This window comes from Xenopus tropicalis, chromosome 9, assembly GCF_000004195.4.
Source record: "Xenopus tropicalis strain Nigerian chromosome 9, UCB_Xtro_10.0, whole genome shotgun sequence".
Classification (NCBI taxonomy): domain Eukaryota; kingdom Metazoa; phylum Chordata; class Amphibia; order Anura; family Pipidae; genus Xenopus; species Xenopus tropicalis.
This window is the reverse complement of record NC_030685.2, coordinates 19,399,945-19,418,516: the sequence shown is the minus strand read 5'-3', so window position 1 is coordinate 19,418,516 and position 18,572 is coordinate 19,399,945. Positions and strand designations below refer to the sequence as shown.

Genomic DNA, 18,572 nt, shown 5'->3' with positions numbered 1-18,572 from the left:
ATCACTGCCCAATGACCTCTTGCCTTATTATACACACTATCACTGCCCAATGACCTCTTGCCTTACTATACACACTATCACTGCCCAATGACCTCTTGCCTTACTATACACACTATCACTGCCCAATGACCTCTTGCCTTACTATACACAGTATCACTACCCAATGACCTCTTGCCTTACTATACACAGTATCACTGCCAATAACCTCTTGCCTTACTATACACAGTATCACTGCCCAATGACCTCTTGCCTTACTATACACAGTATCACTGCCCAATGACCTCTTGCCTTACTATACACAGTATCACTACCCAATGACCTCTTGCCTTACTATACACAGTATCACTGCCAATAACCTCTTGCCTTACTATACACAGTATCACTGCCCAATGACCTGTTGCCTTACTATACACAGTATCACTGCTCAATGACCTCTTGCCTTACTATACACAGTATCACTGTCCAATGACCTCTTGCCTTACTATACACAGTATCACTGCCCAATGACCCCATGCCTTATTAAATGCACTATCACTGCCCAAAGACCCCTTGCCTTATTATATACACTATCACTGCCCAATTACCTCTTGCCTTACTATACACACTATCACTGCCCAATGACCTCTTGCCTTACTATACACACTATCACTGCCCAATGACCTCTTGCCTTACTATACACACTATCACTGCCCAATGACCTCTTGCCTTATTATACACACTATCACTGCCCAATGACCTCTTGCCTTACTATACACACTATCACTGCCCAATGACCTCTTGCCTTACTATACACACTATCACTGCCCAATGACCTCTTGCCTTACTATACACACTATCACTGCCCAATGACCTCTTGCCTTACTATACACACTATCACTGCCCAATGACCCCATACCTTATTAAATGCACGATCACTGCCCAAAGACCCCTTGCCTTATTATATACACTATCACTGCCCAAAGACCTCTTGCCTTATTATATACACTATCACTGCCCAATGACCTCTTGCCTTACTATACACACTATCACTGCCAATGACCCCATGCCTTATTAAATACACTATCACTGCCCAAAGACCTCTTGGCTTATTATATACACTATCACTGCCTTACTATTATTATTATTATTATTATTTATATAGCGCCATCAAGCAGCGCTTTACAGAATAGAGGGGTACAAATGACAGAACAGTTAACATGTACATATTATTATTATTATTATTTATATAGCGCCATCAATTTACGCAGCGCTTTACAGAATAAAGGGGTACAAAAGACAGAACAGTTAACATGTACATATAAACAATTCACAAAACTTGGTTTGCAGTTACATTTGGATGAGGATAATAGACACTAGGGGGAGGGCCCTGCTCACAAGAGCTTACAATCTAAAAGGGAGGGCTGAGACATAAGGTCAGGGTAACTAGCATGGTGTTAGAGTTCATGTAGATGTGTAAAGTGATAGTAAGTGCAGAGTGAGAGGTGAAAACCAGTGGTAAGTGAATGTTTGAGGCAAGATTAGGGGTGCTCAGTGGGTAATTGCATTTCTGAGGGTTTAGGTTACTAAATACACACACTAGTGGTGCAAGTCTAAAGGGCCACCCAAAAGAGGGGTGGACACCCCTGTGTCCTAAAGAAAATCCTGACAATATCATGTACATTAGCCAAAAATTACAGTCATTAATCCCCTGCCCAACTTATTACTGGAATTTCCATTATATGACAGAGTGGCCAAACCAGTTGAGTGACATAGTGCACATGCCAAGATAAATAAGTGCATTGCACACAGCCAGCCTCTGCCCTGCAGCACAAGGGGGACACTAGGGAGCCACACACCCGTACAGGACACACTTGCTCACCAACAAAATGCATGCATGAATGCACAGCATACGGGAACCAACGCTCCCTGCTATGGAATCTGTCGTGCCTCTGTGGCAGGGTACAGTCCCAGTAGGGCACAGCATGATAGGGCAGAGCAGCTGTTGTGCGGTATCTCTGTGTTTGCGCTCAGGGCAAGGCTTGCACTCTATTTATATGTTTATACTCTAGCCTAGCACAGGCCCGGGGGCACACAGCACAGACCCACCCTAAACACAAATTGGACTTTGCTGACATTAGTTCTATTGATTGTGCACTGCACAATGATCCTGCAGCCATGCCTCATACTGTATCCCTTATACATAAAGCAGGGCTTGTACCCTAGGACCCAGCCATTTGCATGGGATCATTAAGGTTTGGGCGCCCCTCTAAACAGGTTGAATACAAGATAATCCACCCATCACTGGGACTAGAGCTGGCCATACACATGCCATTTATGATCTTTCCTGCGACCATCGTTCGTTCCCTCCATTGAAGTTCAGGGCTAAATCATTAGAAATGGGGATTCTAACTTGACCTGACGATTCAGCCCTGAATGCAGATCTTTCTTGGGCACCATTCAAAATCCAGCCTGATCGATGAGACAACTGATTTTGCAATATTGGTTGTCTTGTTGATCCGCCATACATGTACCGAATATCGTATGGCCAGCTTAAGCCACCTGGTGTAAAGATATGGTTGCTCTAGGTTCCAAAGTCCATTCGCAACCTCAGGGTCTGGCCTGGTTGAAAAGGGGTGGGCAGGCCCTTCATGGAGGGGGGGGGGGGGAGTACAGGGGTTACTCCATTCAGAGTACCAGTGTAGCCTCAAGAGACAGTACAGTGAAATTTGTAATTCACAAAGGGGGTGGGGCTTGTGAGGACTGTTGACAGGGCCCACTTAGTAATATGGGGCTCCATGATTACTGGTGGCAACCCTAGGGTGGGTTAGGGCCAAGCACAGATCCCCTCAATAGCAAACAGGCTCTTCTGTGTTGGGTGGGGCAGTTAAGCCCTAAAACTGCAGGTTTAACTTTAGTTTGGGGCCAAAATCCAAGTTACAGGGCACATTGTGGACATTATAAACTAGTCATTATGCCCCTCTGACCTCCCAATCAGAGAGCCTGCCCCCCTTTCAAGTCATCTCTGATGTCATCAGTGGGACCAAGCAGGTTCCCAAGCCCCTTCTCAACCTCTGGCATGGTCTACTCCAGGAGGAGATGTTCATTAGGGTAGGGCTCCCATCCTTCCCTGCCTGCTGATAATAGGTGTCGGACGCTGAGTATTGCTTAGCCAATCCTGCTTGATTGGTCGCTGGATGTGTCCTTCATTTTGCTCTTTTAATGACCATCTTTTTGCGATCAATGATCCAGTTTTAGATTGTTCTCCCCATATAAGTCATGAAATCCTGTATGAAAAGAACTTATTGTGTGCAGCAGGGAGCAGTCGGCAGTTACACAAGGCAAATGCTCTGCTGGATCTTGGCCCAGAGTCCTTGTGGCAAAGAGTCCATGCTGGCGAGTTGTGCAAATTAGGCCCAGGGTCTATATTGCTATTTATAGAGAAATGCATGTTTAATCACAATTTAGCTGTCAGCTAGCATGCTGCCCTGGGACTTTGTGCTCTATCCTCAAATCTGGGCCTGGTAAGGCAGCAGGCAACCAAATCTAATTTGCCATACTCATTGATTTGACCCATAGACACAAGCAAAAGACGCCCCCTAGTGCACAAAGTATGAAATGAAAATGGTAGAACAATTCCCAATCAATGATTCTATAATGAAGCAGACTTTATAATGCGGCCCAGAAAAGCTACAAGCAACCTATATGTCGTTCTACAGCATGGTGTTGCATAACTACAATCTGACACATGACTTATCTCGACTCTTATCTGCTGTAGGCTCGTAGTTTACAACATCTGTGTGCCCAAGATTATACAGGACACACCCAAAGTGCAGCTATCTATCTCTGTATAGAATGGGGGGCATATATATATATACATAGTAACATAGTAAGTTGGGTTGAAAAAAGACATACGTCCATCAAGTTCAACCATAATGCCTATATATAACCTGCCTAACTACTAGTTGATCCAGAGGAAGGCAAAAAACCCCAATATATATATATATATATAGGCAACTCCAGTCCCCATAGAATACTCCCTGAAGACAGGGATCTCCCTCTATATATGACGCACTGCCCTTAGTGAATACCCCTCTCCCCCCTACATGAGCGCAGAGACTCTATACAAGGCAGTGCGTATATCGCCCAGAGGGAGAAGCGCTGTGAGTATAAAGAGCGCTCACCTCTATCCCACACGCATATCCCCAGGGCGGGCAGCTCACCCCGTCACACACAGGCTCCTCCCCCATCTCCTTAACAACTAGCCGCTCCCAACGCTCCTCACGCCTCTACTTCCCTTCCTACAGGTACCCGCCCCCCACACTTCCTATTGGCAGCCGCTCTGTGACCGCGCCCCGCCTGGCAGGTGTCGTCACTCAGGTGCGTCAGTGACGTCTAAAGAAGCGGACGGAGGAAATAAAAGGAGAGAAGAGGGGGACTGAAGCAAAGGGAAGCTAAGGTGAGCGCTAGGAATTGCTGGCTGCCTCTGTTGTACTGCTATGCGCATTATATTGTTGCTTTATATCTACCAGCTCACTAAATTGTTCTAAATGCATCCTTTGCCCATTTGTTTTAGTTAAGGAAAGCCACGGCTGCTATTTTTTTGCTGTAAACAAGGTGAAGGGAGTAAAGGAAAGTACTTTTGTGCCTGTATGCCACTTAGATTGTAAGCTCTACGGGGCAGGGACCTCCTTCCTACTGTGTCTCATACCACATGGCACTTACTCCCTGTGTATTTATATATATATATATATTTATTGTATTTATTTATTATAACACTTGTCCTCCCTGTGTGTAATTGTGTATATTATAAAATTGTACAGCGCTGCGTACCCTTGTGGCGCTTTATAAAGTTATACATACAGACATACTTTCATTTTCCAACTTCCTGGTTCTTTACATAATTCATTACATAATGGACACATTCCAGATGGGCTTGCACAGTCAGTGACATCATTTAAAGCACTGTGACATCATCAAAAGCACTTGCGTGTGCAAATTGCTTCAATGGGGTGTCCTGTATACTTCTGTCTATTACATACATTTATTGCCCACGTCACCCCGAGCAACAAGCGTCACCAAGTTGACAGCTTTGCAGAGCTTATATTCTCTATTAAAACAAACTCAAGTGGAAGAGGCTGGGATACCAACTGTTTAGTTCAGTAGTTCCTGTCTGGGTTTTAGTGTTCCGAAAACCCTTCCCCCCCCATCCCAATCCTATTGCATCACTGCCCAACCCTCTGACATCATCACCTGGTTTTATAAACCGGCAAAGGTGGCAGCTGTTAAAGGGGAGAAAAGTATCGGGTTAATCGGGAACCTATGGCTCGGGAACCAGATGTGGCTCTTTTGATGGCTGCATCTGGCTCGCTGCCAAATCTTTAATAAAAAAAATAACGGGGGCGTGGCCTGCGCTCGGTGGATAGAAGACGTGTTCTAAGCCTTAGAACACGTCTTCTATCCGCCGAGCGCAGGCCATGCCCTCCTTCGCATCCGGCATCCTTGGGACCCACCCTACCTTTCCCCTGCGCTCGGTGGCCAAACATATTGTATGGCTCTCACGAAATTACATTTTAAAATATGTGGTGTTTATGGCTCTCTCAGCCAAAAAGGTTCCCGACCCCTTTCATAGACAGTCACTATTTATTGGGCTGGTGGGGGGCTGTTTGGGCCTCTGTGTACTTGAAATGCCAGGGTCTATTTTGAATCCCAGTCCAGACCTGCTCAGTATTAGATTCCTGTTCAAAAGCTCATCTGTAAGGGCCCTAAAGAAGCACCACTGAGCATTATTGACTATTCTGCTGGATCTGCAGAACACAAGGTAGATCATCCTTACAGTCTGATGTCAGTGTGTGGCATGCATTAACACCAGCTAATTATTAGAATTATATACAGGGAGAGCTATATGGGTTGTTTAAAGGTGGCCATACACGAGCAGATCCGCTCGCTTGGCGATGTCGCCAAGCGAGCGGATCTTCCCCCGATATCCCCACCTACGGGTGGGCGATATCGGGGACCATTTAGGTAAAAAAAAAAATAATCCGATCGTTTGGCCCTGGGGCCAGACGATCGGATTATGTGGGCGGCAATGGGGCAGTCGGATCGGGGACCGCATCAACGAGCCGATGCGGTCCCCGATCCGACCAGATTTTCTAACCTGGCCGATCGAGATCTGGCCAATTTCAGGCCAGATATCGGTCGGCCAGGCCGATCTGCTCTCCCCATACACGGGCCGATTAGCTGCCGAATCGGTCCAAGGGACCGATATCGGCAGCTATAGTCGGCCCGTGTATGGCCACCTTAAGGGCATGGGAATTGTATTGTATAAACACGTTTATCCTGGGGTAAAACCAGCTTAATCATGTACATGTTGTGTATCCACTGGAAATGAATGTTTGCTCAACTGCTATATCAAGTAAAAGAAAGAAATCTGCCTTGGTAGCCTGCAAACTGTAGAAAACTATAATGTTATTTTTTATATATTGTCAATATAATCTGCAGTACTTTATAAAGAGTATACATCATTCCCATCAGTCCCTGCCCCACTAGAGCTTACAGTCTAAGGTTCCTATCGCATTCACACAAACTACAGTAAGTTTTCATTTATCAGGAGCCAATTGACCTGCGTGGATTTTTCTGAGTGCCAGAGAAACCAAGAAACCAAGTAAATGGATCTCCTTGCAGATAATGTCCTTGCTGGATCCAAACTTTAAACCCCAATGGTGCAAGGCAGCAGAACTTAGTAGATGAGATTAAACAAAAAAACTCTAGTCTGTCATATTCAGCCTTTAGGCTGATGCCACACAAGGAGTAGGGCTGATATTTTCGGCAAGCGGAAAAATGCTTGCCGAAAATTCAGCCCTACGCCTGCTACTTGTGCCTGCACCCGAATGAATGAGATACGCTCGGGTGCAGGCACATGTAGGCGATATATGCATGAAAACGCGTGAGAATGCAAAGTCTCGCGTTTTCATGCGTATATCGGTTACATGTGCCTGCACCCGAGCGTTTCTCATTCATTCGGGTGCAGGCACAAGTAGCAGGCGTAGGGCTGAATTTTCGGCAAGCGTTTTTCCGCTTGCCGAAAATATCAGCCTTATACCTCATGTGGCATCAGCCTTAAACAGATACAGGTCTGGACCGAGATTTAAAATAGACTGAAAACCAAACAGCGCTCCACCGGCCCAATAAATAGTGACTGTCTATGGCATCTTACAGCAGCCCCTCTGGTATTTGCCAGAACCCACAGATTGCCAGTCCGGGCCTGGCACAGATACCATTAATCAAAATAAAAAAAAACAATCCTTGCATAAATCCTATAAGTTATATGCGGGCTGGGTATAAATCTATTATTTGTGTACAGTAAGGCATATGAGATCATTAGGGAAAAAGTGGCAGGAAAAGGAAGCCATTACTTGGGTTATTAATAGTGAGGCATATGGGGTGGAAATGTAAGCATTTGGGAGTCAACCCTTATTAGATTTCCTCAGTTTTAATTTTTTGTATTCAGTTAGGTGATTTAAAGCAATATTGACACTCCCACACACACACACACACAAAGTACATTACTACATTACATACCTAGGTATGAGGCAAACCTTATTTAAACAAATTGTTATGTATTCAAGGGTTAATTTTTAAAATGTGTGTTTCAGGTTGGCGTTTGCAGCAGCATGATGAACTCAAACCAGGGCACCGTGGGCAGCGACCCTGTGATTCTAGCCACGGCAGGATATGACCATACGGTACGCTTCTGGCAAGCACACAGCGGCATCTGCACCCGCACTGTGCAGCACCAAGACTCTGTATCCTTTTGAATCCTCTGAACCTGGGTAACGCACTAGCCATAGTGCCAAGCATGCAGTTGGTAGTTGCCCATTTAGTAAATGGGATTAGTGAGAACGATTGCTTTGTCTGGTCCAGATGCAGATATTAGTGATGTGAGGGTCAAGAAGACCCTAACCCGGCCGCTCACAACCTGGACCCTACCTGACCCGACTTCTCCCCTCTATGTATAGACTCGCATCCAACCTGCAATGATGTCATAAAAGGGGCGGGATGTGCCAGATGCGCGCCTAGAGAAGAGGTAGTCGGCAGGTTGTGGGCGGGGAGAGTGAGTGGAAGAGCTCAACCCGAACCCACCCGCAATTGATGTGCCACAGGTTAACCTGCGGGTATCGGGCTGGCCCTCACATCACTAGAAGATATATAAATATATACAAAATAAAAATCATATGTTTTCCAAATAAGACCACTAGAAAATTTAATTTATAAACACGGGGCAAATTTGCACCTGAGGAGTAAAGGTGGCCATACACAGGCTGGTTCTAGCTGCCAATATTGGTCCCTTAGAATGATTCGGCAGCTAATCGATGGGCCTGCCCGACCGATCAGGCAGATATCGATCGGGCAGGTTAAAAAATTTAGTCAGACCGGGGACCGCATCGGCTCGTTGATACGATCCGACTTCTCCTATACCCATTGTTTTAATTCGATTGTTTGGCCCCAGGGCCAAACGACCAAATTAGCCTGGATTTGCCCGATATCGCCCACCCATAGGTGGGGGATATCGGGAGAAGATCTGCTCGCTTGACGAGTAGATCTGAAGGTGTATGGCCACCTTACGCCATAGCAACCAACCAGTAATTAGATTTATTCTGCCAGTTTCAGGCAGAACAATAGAAGCAAACATCTGGTTGCCATGGGTTACTGCCTAGGTGCAAATTTGCCCAGTGTTTATAAATGAACCCCACTGTGTGATAAGCAATGCACCAGCCACCTTAGCCGAGATAGAACCACAAAGAACTGTGGGGAAATCATAACTATGTGGGAGGGTTTTTTGGAGAGGGGTAATTGATACCTAAAACCCCTTAACCCAGAGAAGAACTGGGGCTGAAGCAACTTCCATCTTCGGGAAGAGAGTGGCGCGTTTGTTGTATTTTGGATCCTAAACCAAAACTTCAGATTACATGAAGGATTGTGCCTCATTTATTATCCGTTATGTATATAGTGCAGGAATATTCTGCAGAAATTATACATCATTTCATGATCATCATCATCATCAGCCTCTGCCCCAGTGGAGGTTACAATTTATGACATTGACAGATTTAGCATTATTATAGGGTTAATAGCCACACAATTAATTTATTTTTGCCTTGACAAGAAGTTTTAGCAAGTAAACTCCCTTGAGGTGACCCCAGACCGGAGTATGATTGCAGCAGCAGGTGAGTTACTGTGTATTGTGGAAATGTGGGAAATATTCACAAAGGTATTTACTGTACCCGTTCAGCCTGTGTTGAGGAATTGCTGGCAAGTATACAGTACCGTGTGCAAATCCTGGAAATCCTGCAGCAATTCTTGGATTCCTTAATGGGTTTGTGCCAACACATGTGCTTGACTTAAAGGACACGGAAGGGGTTAATCACTGGACTGTGCCAATTTGTTAAGCAACCCCTATTGCTTATATTAGCCTACATCAGACCCAAGGCCGGTGCTCTTCCTCGGGAGCTGGACTGGGTAGTATTCTCTCTTCTTCCTGTTCCCGGGGGTCCTTTGTGGTTGGTCTGGGCTGTGCACAAATGCAGTAGAGTCAAATCAGAACTTAGAGCAAAAAAAATATGGTTTTTGAACATCTTGTTTCCTGTCTTGGGATCAGTGATTAACCCTTTATGTATCCTTTAAAGGACAAGGAAAGGCTAAGTCACTTGGGGGTGCCAAAATGTTAGGCACCCCCCAAGTGACTTTAATCGCTTACCTTGTACCCCGGGCTGGTGCCCCTGTTCAGAGAGAACAGCACCAGCCCGGGGTACCTGGAGCGACGCGCTTCCTCCTTCCTGCTTCGTTTTGCTGGGAACACATGACCGGCGCATGTGCAGTAGAGTGAAAAGCCGACTTCTCTGTTAAAGTTCAGCTTTTTCACTCTACTGCGCATGTGCGCGCACGCGAAGCAGGAAGCGCTGCAGGTACCCTGGGCTGGTGCTGTTCTCTCTGAACCAGCCCAGGGTAAAAGGTAGGCGATTTAAGTCACTTGAGGGTGCTTAACATTTTGGCACCCCCAAGTGACTTTGCCTTTCCTTGTCCTTTAAGCTGGTAATACATGGACTGATATACTTATTAAGTCCCACCAGGCTGTCAGCAGCTTATTGGCCCCTATATGGTGCCCAATGATTGACCTGACCAACCAGTACCTGACTGAAAATCATCCTCTCCCAAAGGATTTTCATAGGACCCATGTATGATACCATTGTTGGCACGGGTACGTGAGTGGCCAAATCGGGCAATGATCATCATCTCTACACAGGGAACTTTGATGATCTACATGTTTGTACAGGTATCGGACCCCTTATCCGGAAACCCGTTATCCAGAAAGCTCCGAATTACGGAAAGCCCATCTCCCATAGACTCCATTTTAATCAAATAATTCAGAATTTTTAAACTGATTTCCTTTTTCTCTGTAGTAATAAAACAGTACCTTGTAATTGATCCCAACTAAGATGTAATTAATCCTTATTGGATGCAAAACAATCCTATTGGGGTAAATTAATGTTTTATTGATTTCTTAGCAGACTTAAGGTATGGAGATCCAATTTACGGAAAGACCCCTTATCCGGAATACCCTTGGTCTCGAGCATTCTGGATAACGGGTCCTATACCTGTATTTATTTGTTTGGGAGCGTAGAATTTTAAATCAGGACATTTGTCCTTTGCAATGCTGCTTAGGTTACCAGCACATCCGCATGTATGATCTGAACTCCAACAACCCCAACCCAGTCATCAATTATGATGGCGTCAGCAAGAACATCATGTCGGTGCCAATGATAATGTAAACTACAGGCCATCATTTTCTCCCCACACACGACTCTAGACCAGTGATCCCCAACCATTGGCTCGTGTGCAACATGTTGCTCGCTAACCCTTTGGATGTTACTCCCAGTGGCAGGTGCTTATTTTTGAATTTCTGGATTGGAGGCAAGTTTTGGTTGTATAAAAACAGAGTGTAATTGCCAAACAGAGCTTTCTGTAGGCTTCCAGTCAACATAGGGGCTATCAAATAGCCAAATATAGATCTCATTGTGTTTTTCACTCTACTGCGCATGTGCGCGCACGCGAAGCAGGAAGCGCTGCAGGTACCCTGGGCTGGTGCTGTTCTCTCTGAACCAGCCTGGGGTAAAAGGTAGGCGATTTAAGTCACTTGAGGGTGCTTAACATTTTGGCACCCCCAAGTGACTTTGCCTTTCCTTGTCCTTTAAGCTGGAAATACATGGACTGATATACTTATTAGGTCCCACCAGGCTGTCAGCAGCTTATTGGCCCCTATATGGTGACCAATAATTGACCTGACCAACCAGTACCTGACTGAAAATCATCCTCTCCCAAAGGATTTTCATAGGACCCATGTATGATACCATTGTTGGCACGGGTACGTGAGTGGCCAAATCGGGCAATGATCATCAACTCTACACAGGGAACTTTGATGATCTACATGTTTGTATTTATTTGTTTGGGAGCGTAGAATTTTAAATCAGGACATTTGTCCTTTGCAATGCTGCTTAGGTTACCAGCACATCCGCATGTATGATCTGAACTCCAACAACCCCAACCCAGTCATCAATTATGATGGCGTCAGCAAGAACATCACGTCGGTGGGGTTCCACGAGGACGGGCGATGGATGTACACTGGCGGGGAGGACTGCATGGCCAGAATATGGGACCTAAGGTAACGCCTTCAGGCTTCTGATCTTTCCTTGCTTCTCTAGGGTTCAGTGCCTTCCAACGCACACAAAGGAAACCGAACGGCACAGAGTGAAACAGTATCCGACTGGTTTTTTGCATTCTCCGCCAGCAGCACTAAACAACAGTTTGTCTGTGTTTGTGTCTAAATGAAACAAGCCAAGAAGAATATTGTATTATTTTCAGTGCTTTCAATGTATATTGTTATCAGGTTTGCAATAATGCGAGCTAGCATAAAGCCTTCTTTTGGACTGATGCCTGCTAACTGCATGGCAAATATATAACTTACTAGCTATGGCACAGAATGCGATAGAATAGAAGACAATGTTCCAGTCGGAGCCCAAAAATAAAAATTAGGGTGTGTAGGTAAAAGCAAGGCTAGATTCTTACTTACTAGGACCAGGGTTTATGAGTAATATATGGCATGTGACATGGGGTTAATCTGGGATTTATAGTTTACAAGAGTAATTTATGGCAGCTGCATAGGGGTGAGAATTAAGGGGGCGACTAGTTTGTGCTGCGCTTCATAGTAGTTGCCCTGCAGTAGTATCAGGTATTTAGTTACTACTATTTGCAGCCTGTTTGTATATCAGCAGTCTCAAATAATGCTAGACACACAAGAGTACAGTGCTAAAAAGTTAGTTGGTCTTTGGGATGAACTGGCAAATCACTGCTATTTGTAGGGCATTTGTATCAGCACTGTCTATGGTAGTGATCCCCAACCAGTGGCCCGTGAGCATCATGTAGCTCCCCCACCCCCATGTGATATTGCTCCCAGTGGCCTCAAAGTTGGTGCCCATCTTTACATTTCTGGCTTGGAGGATAGTTTTGGAAGCACAGAAACACAGTTTTACTCCAAGTAGCGCCTCCTGCAGGCTAACAGTACATATGGGGCTACCAAATAACCCTTTAGCATTGTTTTCATGCTTGTGTGGCTCACCAACAATTTTTCTATAGTTAAATGTGTGGCTAACTAGTAAAAAAAAGGTTGGGGATCCCTGGTATAAATGCTATTTGACAGGGTGAGTGTAATTCCATGACTAACGAGGCAGCACATTTCTCTGTAGTCTGATAATAATGACCTTGTTCTTCAGGTCCAGGAACCTTCAGTGTCAGAGGATCTTCCAAGTCAATGCTCCCATCAACTGTGTTTTTCTCCACCCTAACCAGGTCAGTGGAAGCAATTGTTTCAATGTCACAAGCATTCTTAAAGGGCTGCAGTCATCTTATATTATCTTATATTATCTTGCAAAGTACCAAAAGAAAAACAGCCTTGCACACTGCCTTTCCCAAAGTAAATGTTCTTGATTAAAGTCTGGACATCAAAAGTGTAACACATTGATAGATGCCTTTATTATATCTCCTCTTTCAGGTATGAGAAAACAAGGCAATATTTTTTTTTGGGGGGGTGGGTGGTATCTGTTTGGGAAGGGGGCTGTGCAGGGGCCCTGTAATATATGTATGGGGTGTGTTCTGCTGTTACTTTTGCTTAATACTGGATATTTTAGCATGGGTTATACCATTGTATTCAAAGAGCTATGAGAGCAGATATTGGAAACCTATAGGTAAGAAATCCTACGCACTGTTTTCTGCTGTTTTTAAGACAGGCTTTGTGTGAGCATTTACTTTGAGGAATAGGTTTCATTACTGCAAGGTCATAAAAAAACACGGGGAGTTAACCTGCCATTGGATCAGCTTATAGGGCCTTCTGGCAGGGTGGAACATAACGGACATAGGTTTAACTTGCTATGTAATTGTATAACACAAGGGAGAACCTAGCTCGTGTTCTGTTGTCAATGGGACATCTTGTCCCATTAGCTCTGATCTTTTACAGTTTCCATCATACAGGTCCTCTCCTGTTCATATGAGACTTCGGGGCTCACTGTTCCCTCTTTACAGGTCAGGTGTGAGTGTGCCACTGGTATTTACAAAGCACAGACGCTGGCGCTGACAATGCGGCCTTGTTACTCAAGGATCTCACCATGCACAAAGCTCCTTTGTTCCTTAACAAGAGTGACTGCATGTCAGAGTCTTTTTCCCAGAAGTAGACACATGCAGGAGTGTAATACTGAGATATATCTCTTCACTGTCCCCTGGGATAGTCTTGCTGCTTACTTTTCAAGCAGTTCTATTACTAGATTACTGGTTGGTGACAGAGTTACCACACGTAACCACATTAGTGTCTTCCAACAATATACCGGCAATGAGTCTGCTTCGATTACAGATACGGTACTATCAATCTACCAACAAGGTTTGGGACAGATGGAGCAGGAGTAAAGGTCTATATCAGACCTGTGAAATATTTTCTGTACAGTTGCCAATTATAAGCCATTTAGGAAGGGTAGGTCCCCTGTAAGTTAACTTTTAGTATGTTATAGATGGACGTTTTTTAAGCAACTTTTCAAATGATCTTCATTTTTCATTTCTTATAGTTTTTGAATTATTTGCCGCCTTCTTCTGACTCTGAGGATGACAAACTCACATTCAGACAACAGTCCTAAACACAGAACAGTAAAGAATCATTATAGGGAAAGCTACTGGCAGTTTTAAACACAGAAAGCAGGACAACTGCTCTAAAACAGTTATAAAAATGAAATATACTAGAAAAGGTCACAGGAGAGCACCAAGGGCATCATTTACCAGTTAGTTGTAGGGTCTGTTTCCCCTTTTAAAGGAAAAATATTTTCGAGAACCATGTATTTCATATGAAATTTCATATTTTGGCAGTATGTTTGCTAGGATGCAGACTGATCCTTCTACTGGATCTTAATGGGAAGTGGAACTTTATGAGCTAGGCCACAAGGTCACTGGCAAATACCTTTATCCGCAGGCAGAGCTGATTGTCGGTGATCAAAGTGGAGCCATTCACATCTGGGACCTAAAGACTGACCAGAACGAGCAGCTTATTCCTGAGACTGACGTTTCTATCAATTCGGTGCACATTGATCCGGATGCCAGCTACATGGCGGCTGTCAATAGCTCTGTAAGTCTAAGGGTGGGTGGGAGAGGAGGATGAAAAGAAGCAGCCTGTAGGAAGCTGCAGCGCTTCCTGCTTCGTAGTGCTAATTGGTGGATGGTGGAAATTGTAGATGTGCAGTTTGAGAAGTTGCAGTTCTAATTTCAACTCTGCTTTCAGGGAAACTGCTTTGTCTGGAATTTGACAGGGGGCCTGGGAGAAGACCTGACACAGCTAATCCCAAAAACCAAAATTCCAGCTCACAAACGGTGCGCCCTGAAATGTAAATTCAGCCCGGATTCCACGTAAGTGCAATGTTCTCTGTTCATAAGATTTATATGTAGGACATAGGTCCATAGTTAAGTTGGATATGTGTATATATATGCAGCTAGGGCCAAACAAGAGATGACAGCAGAGGTCTGTGCAAACTACAGGCCATCATTTTCTCCCCACACACGATCTGACTCTAGACCAGTGATCCCCAACCAGTGGCTCGTGTGCAACATGTTGCTTGCTAACCCTTTGGATGTTACTCCCAGTGGCAGGTGCTTATTTTTGAATTGGAGGCAAGTTTTGGTTGTATAAAAACAGAGTGTAATTGCCAAACAGAGCTTTCTGTAGGCTTCCAGTCAACATAGGGGCTATCAAATAGCCAAATATATCTCTCATTGGCACCTCCAGGAAGTTTTTCCATGCATGTTTTGCTCCCCAACTCTTTTTCCATTTGAATGTGGCTTACGGGTATAAAAGGTTGGGGACAATCTGCTCATACGCTTGAAAAATCTTCTAATTATGCCTCTACCCGGAAGCACTGAATCCGCCCCTGTGCAGACACACGCAGCCGATATCCACCAACAAATGCCAAGTCTCACATTAGTTGCCGGATATCGGCTACTTGTGCTTATATGAAGGTTGACAGTCCACCTCAAGGGAACTTACCGTAAAGCATGACAAAACTGTTGTGATAAAGGGTGTAGCTTGTGGTTTGCACAGAACATTGTACCATTGTACATGCATATTAGTCTAAATTGTTGTAATACTTGCCTCTGATCTATTCTATTTATGAGACCGGAACTGGTCCTGTTCTACTAAAGTCTTTGGAGAATGCCTAACCTGTATGCCCCAATGTGGCTGCCCACAGTCTGAAATCTTGTTGTGCCTATCAGTGCTGCTGTAACATGGGGTGTATGGCTATGGAGAAAGCAGCATTTAAGACTTTTCCCAGCCTTTGTAGAAGCTTGTTCAGTCCTGGGTTATATGTTACGGCCTGCATTTTATCCATCTAACCTTTTTGAATATAGTGGTTTTAATCGAACTATGGGACAAGGTGTTGCCTATTTATCTTATTACAGTGTGGATTCTGATGTGTGTGCGCTGGTACATAGTGTATATGAATCTGAATAATGATAACGTCAATATGTTGCTTTGCAGATTGCTGGCCACATGTTCTGCGGACCAAACCTGTAAAATCTGGAGGACCTCTAATTTCTCTCTCATGACCGAACTTAGCATTAAAAGTAATAACCCCGGGGAAACGTCACGAGGCTGGATGTGGGACTGCGCCTTTTCAGGGGACTCCCAATACATTGTCACTGGTAAATATATCAATATCCTACTTACTTTCCCCTTAGTTAAAGGAATACTCAACGGAAGAGGACAGCCTCTTGGTGCATGTAAAAGAAATTTGGCCCTGGACACTAAACTGCCAGCTCAATCTGGAGTGGCCAAGTTGACAGTCAGTGCTGTGCCATGTCTAGCTAGCTCTACCATGTAGAGCTGTTTGTAGCTATTTACAGGTTGCGTAAGACCAATGCCAAACCAGAAAATTGATCAGAAAAAGGTAGGAATGGCAGAACATGGTATGTACCATAGGTATAGCTCTCTCCCATGACAGCCATTCATGTTTTCAACCCTGCAGTTGCGTGTTATTTTGCTAGTGTTGGCTTAAAAATGCTGCCACATGAGCTGGTGTGACATATGTGAATATACCCCTACACCCCACATATACACAATATAATGATCTGTCCCTAATCTATTGATTTTGCCACACTGACATACTGATATGTATCTTTTATGCATCTTCCCTGCCTCGTTTTTCCCAGCATCCTCTGACAACTTGGCGCGGCTGTGGTGCGTCGAGACTGGCGAGATCAAGCGGGAATACAGCGGGCATCAGAAGGCCGTGGTTTGTCTTGCTTTCAATGACAGCGTGCTGGGGTAACAAATGTCTGCCGTAGAGCATGATGGACACTGAGCGTATATTTGCTGTATGGACAGGGATGTGGTTTTGATTTCTTTGAGTCCATAAGGGAACCTTGGCAAGCAAAACACACAGCCCTGGTGAAAGGGAGATGGCCTATATTACACTATATTATAGCACACTGTGTGGTGTAATTAAGGGGGTATTTCTAGGGAACACAGAAGTTGGCATCCTTAAGGACAACTTACAGAGGACCACAGCAACCAAAATGCTGCCCTTGCCCCTGGATAGACAGAGCAGACTAATATTAAAGATGAGCCACTGGCCTGCATTGCTTGTATTACCCCCTCTATGGTTGGCACTTCTGAACCTGGCAGTGTTGGCCTGAGGGGCCAAAGGATCAGATTATCTCTGCCCTCGGAGAGTTGGTTTGTGTAATACCATTTATACATCTGAGATGCGTGCAATAACCAAGTAAATAAAAAGAACTATCCACAGTGGGGACGTTATTTCCATTAAGTGGCATGTATTTCTCTTGTGCATAAAAATATATGTTTAATTGAATTGAATCTGACCTGTTATTTGCACACTCCTTCTGGCAGGAATGTAACTACTATAGGGCCCTGCACTACTGATGGGTATTTATTAGTCAGGACCCCAGGGATTACAGTAAATCAGGTGGGGCTTTGTTTAGACTACACTTAAAAGATGTCTGGACCCAGTGGAGATGACGGCAAACATATTGCATTATAAAAACAAAAAGTTAACTGTTGCAGACGGGTGCTTTGGTGCTGTATTTGTAGGCTGCTTAACAAATTTCAGTGTTCATAGCAACCGAACGTGCCCCCCTGTGCCATTTCTATAAGGAGAATTTTATTGCTTATCTGTTTATTAAATGTGACTTACAAGGCATGAGTGCTTTTATGTATGTGCCCGTGCCCCAGGCTGCCACGCTGCACAGACTGCCTCTACTGGCTCGGTGGGTATGAAAGCAAGGTATCCCTCAGGCCATGAGCGAACAAATTCAAACCAGTAATGAAAAGGTTAAAGAGATGCAGGGCTTTCGAGTCAGTAATGACGCTGATGTCATCAACAAACTTTATTTAACATTACAAAAACAGACAAAAAAATCTGTACTTATGAAGTGGGGGGGGTTAGATGTGGGGGATGGGGCAGGCTGGCAGATTACTGCAGGTCGGCCTAGAGGTTTCCATTCTAAAACATAAAACACAGTAACTGAAAAGAGGTAAAATATTTCACTCCATGGGGGTGATTTGCTAACTGTTAGTGCTAAGTGCACGGCCCACGGCAACCAGCGAGTCTTTTCATTTTTTAACTGCTGATCGGTTGCTATGGGCCATTGCAATGTTCAACACCTATGTTTGTAAATAAACCCTCACATGAGTGGAGACCTAATGGCACCAGGGTGGACTGGGCCCCCTACGGCCCATTCTTAGATATAAAATGTATTATAGGGGTTGTTCACCTTTAAATTAATTTATTATTTAGGGGTTTGAATTATTTAGCTTTTGGTTAAGCAGCTCTCCAGTGTGAAATTTAAGATACTACCTGGTTGCTAGGGTTTAAATTACCATAGCAACCAGGCAGTAGTTTGAATGAGAAACTGGAATATGAACAAAAATATAGCCTCAAAGAGAAATAGTTGTTTGGCTGCAGGGGTCAGTGACCCCCATTTGAAAGCAGGAAAGA

The 18,572-nt window shown here is 44.5% G+C and overlaps 2 protein-coding genes across 4 annotated transcripts in view; one reads left to right on the top strand and one right to left on the bottom strand.

The window, feature by feature from the left end:
• hexdl (hexosaminidase D like) overlaps nucleotides 1-4,244 on the bottom strand; it is a 33,243-nt gene extending 28,999 nt beyond the window's left edge. The window contains exon 1 of the mRNA XM_018097517.2: nucleotides 4,161-4,244. The gene's annotated coding sequence lies outside the window, so the exon portion shown is untranslated. The remainder of the gene's footprint in view (nucleotides 1-4,160) is intronic.
• Nucleotides 4,245-4,335: 91 nt separating this feature from the next.
• Nucleotides 4,336-17,431, top strand: mlst8 (MTOR associated protein, LST8 homolog). 3 transcript variants are annotated; one of them, XM_031892620.1, is made up of 10 exons: nucleotides 4,336-4,435; nucleotides 7,632-7,781; nucleotides 9,149-9,200; nucleotides 10,696-10,775; nucleotides 11,610-11,692; nucleotides 12,801-12,876; nucleotides 14,537-14,689; nucleotides 14,843-14,967; nucleotides 16,094-16,257; nucleotides 16,765-17,431. In XM_031892620.1, the coding sequence occupies exons 2-10, from the start codon at nucleotides 7,650-7,652 to the stop codon at nucleotides 16,881-16,883; spliced, it is 984 nt and encodes a 327-aa protein (XP_031748480.1). In that variant the 5' UTR covers nucleotides 4,336-4,435; nucleotides 7,632-7,649; the 3' UTR covers nucleotides 16,884-17,431. The 3 variants fall into 3 exon arrangements, with proteins under 3 accessions (XP_031748480.1, XP_012825824.1, NP_001011443.1); XM_012970370.3 differs by lacking the exon at nucleotides 10,696-10,775 and having other exon boundaries at nucleotides 11,530-11,692; NM_001011443.1 differs by lacking the exons at nucleotides 4,336-4,435; nucleotides 10,696-10,775 and having other exon boundaries at nucleotides 11,530-11,692; nucleotides 16,765-17,426.
• The last annotated feature ends 1,141 nt before the right edge of the window (nucleotides 17,432-18,572 follow it).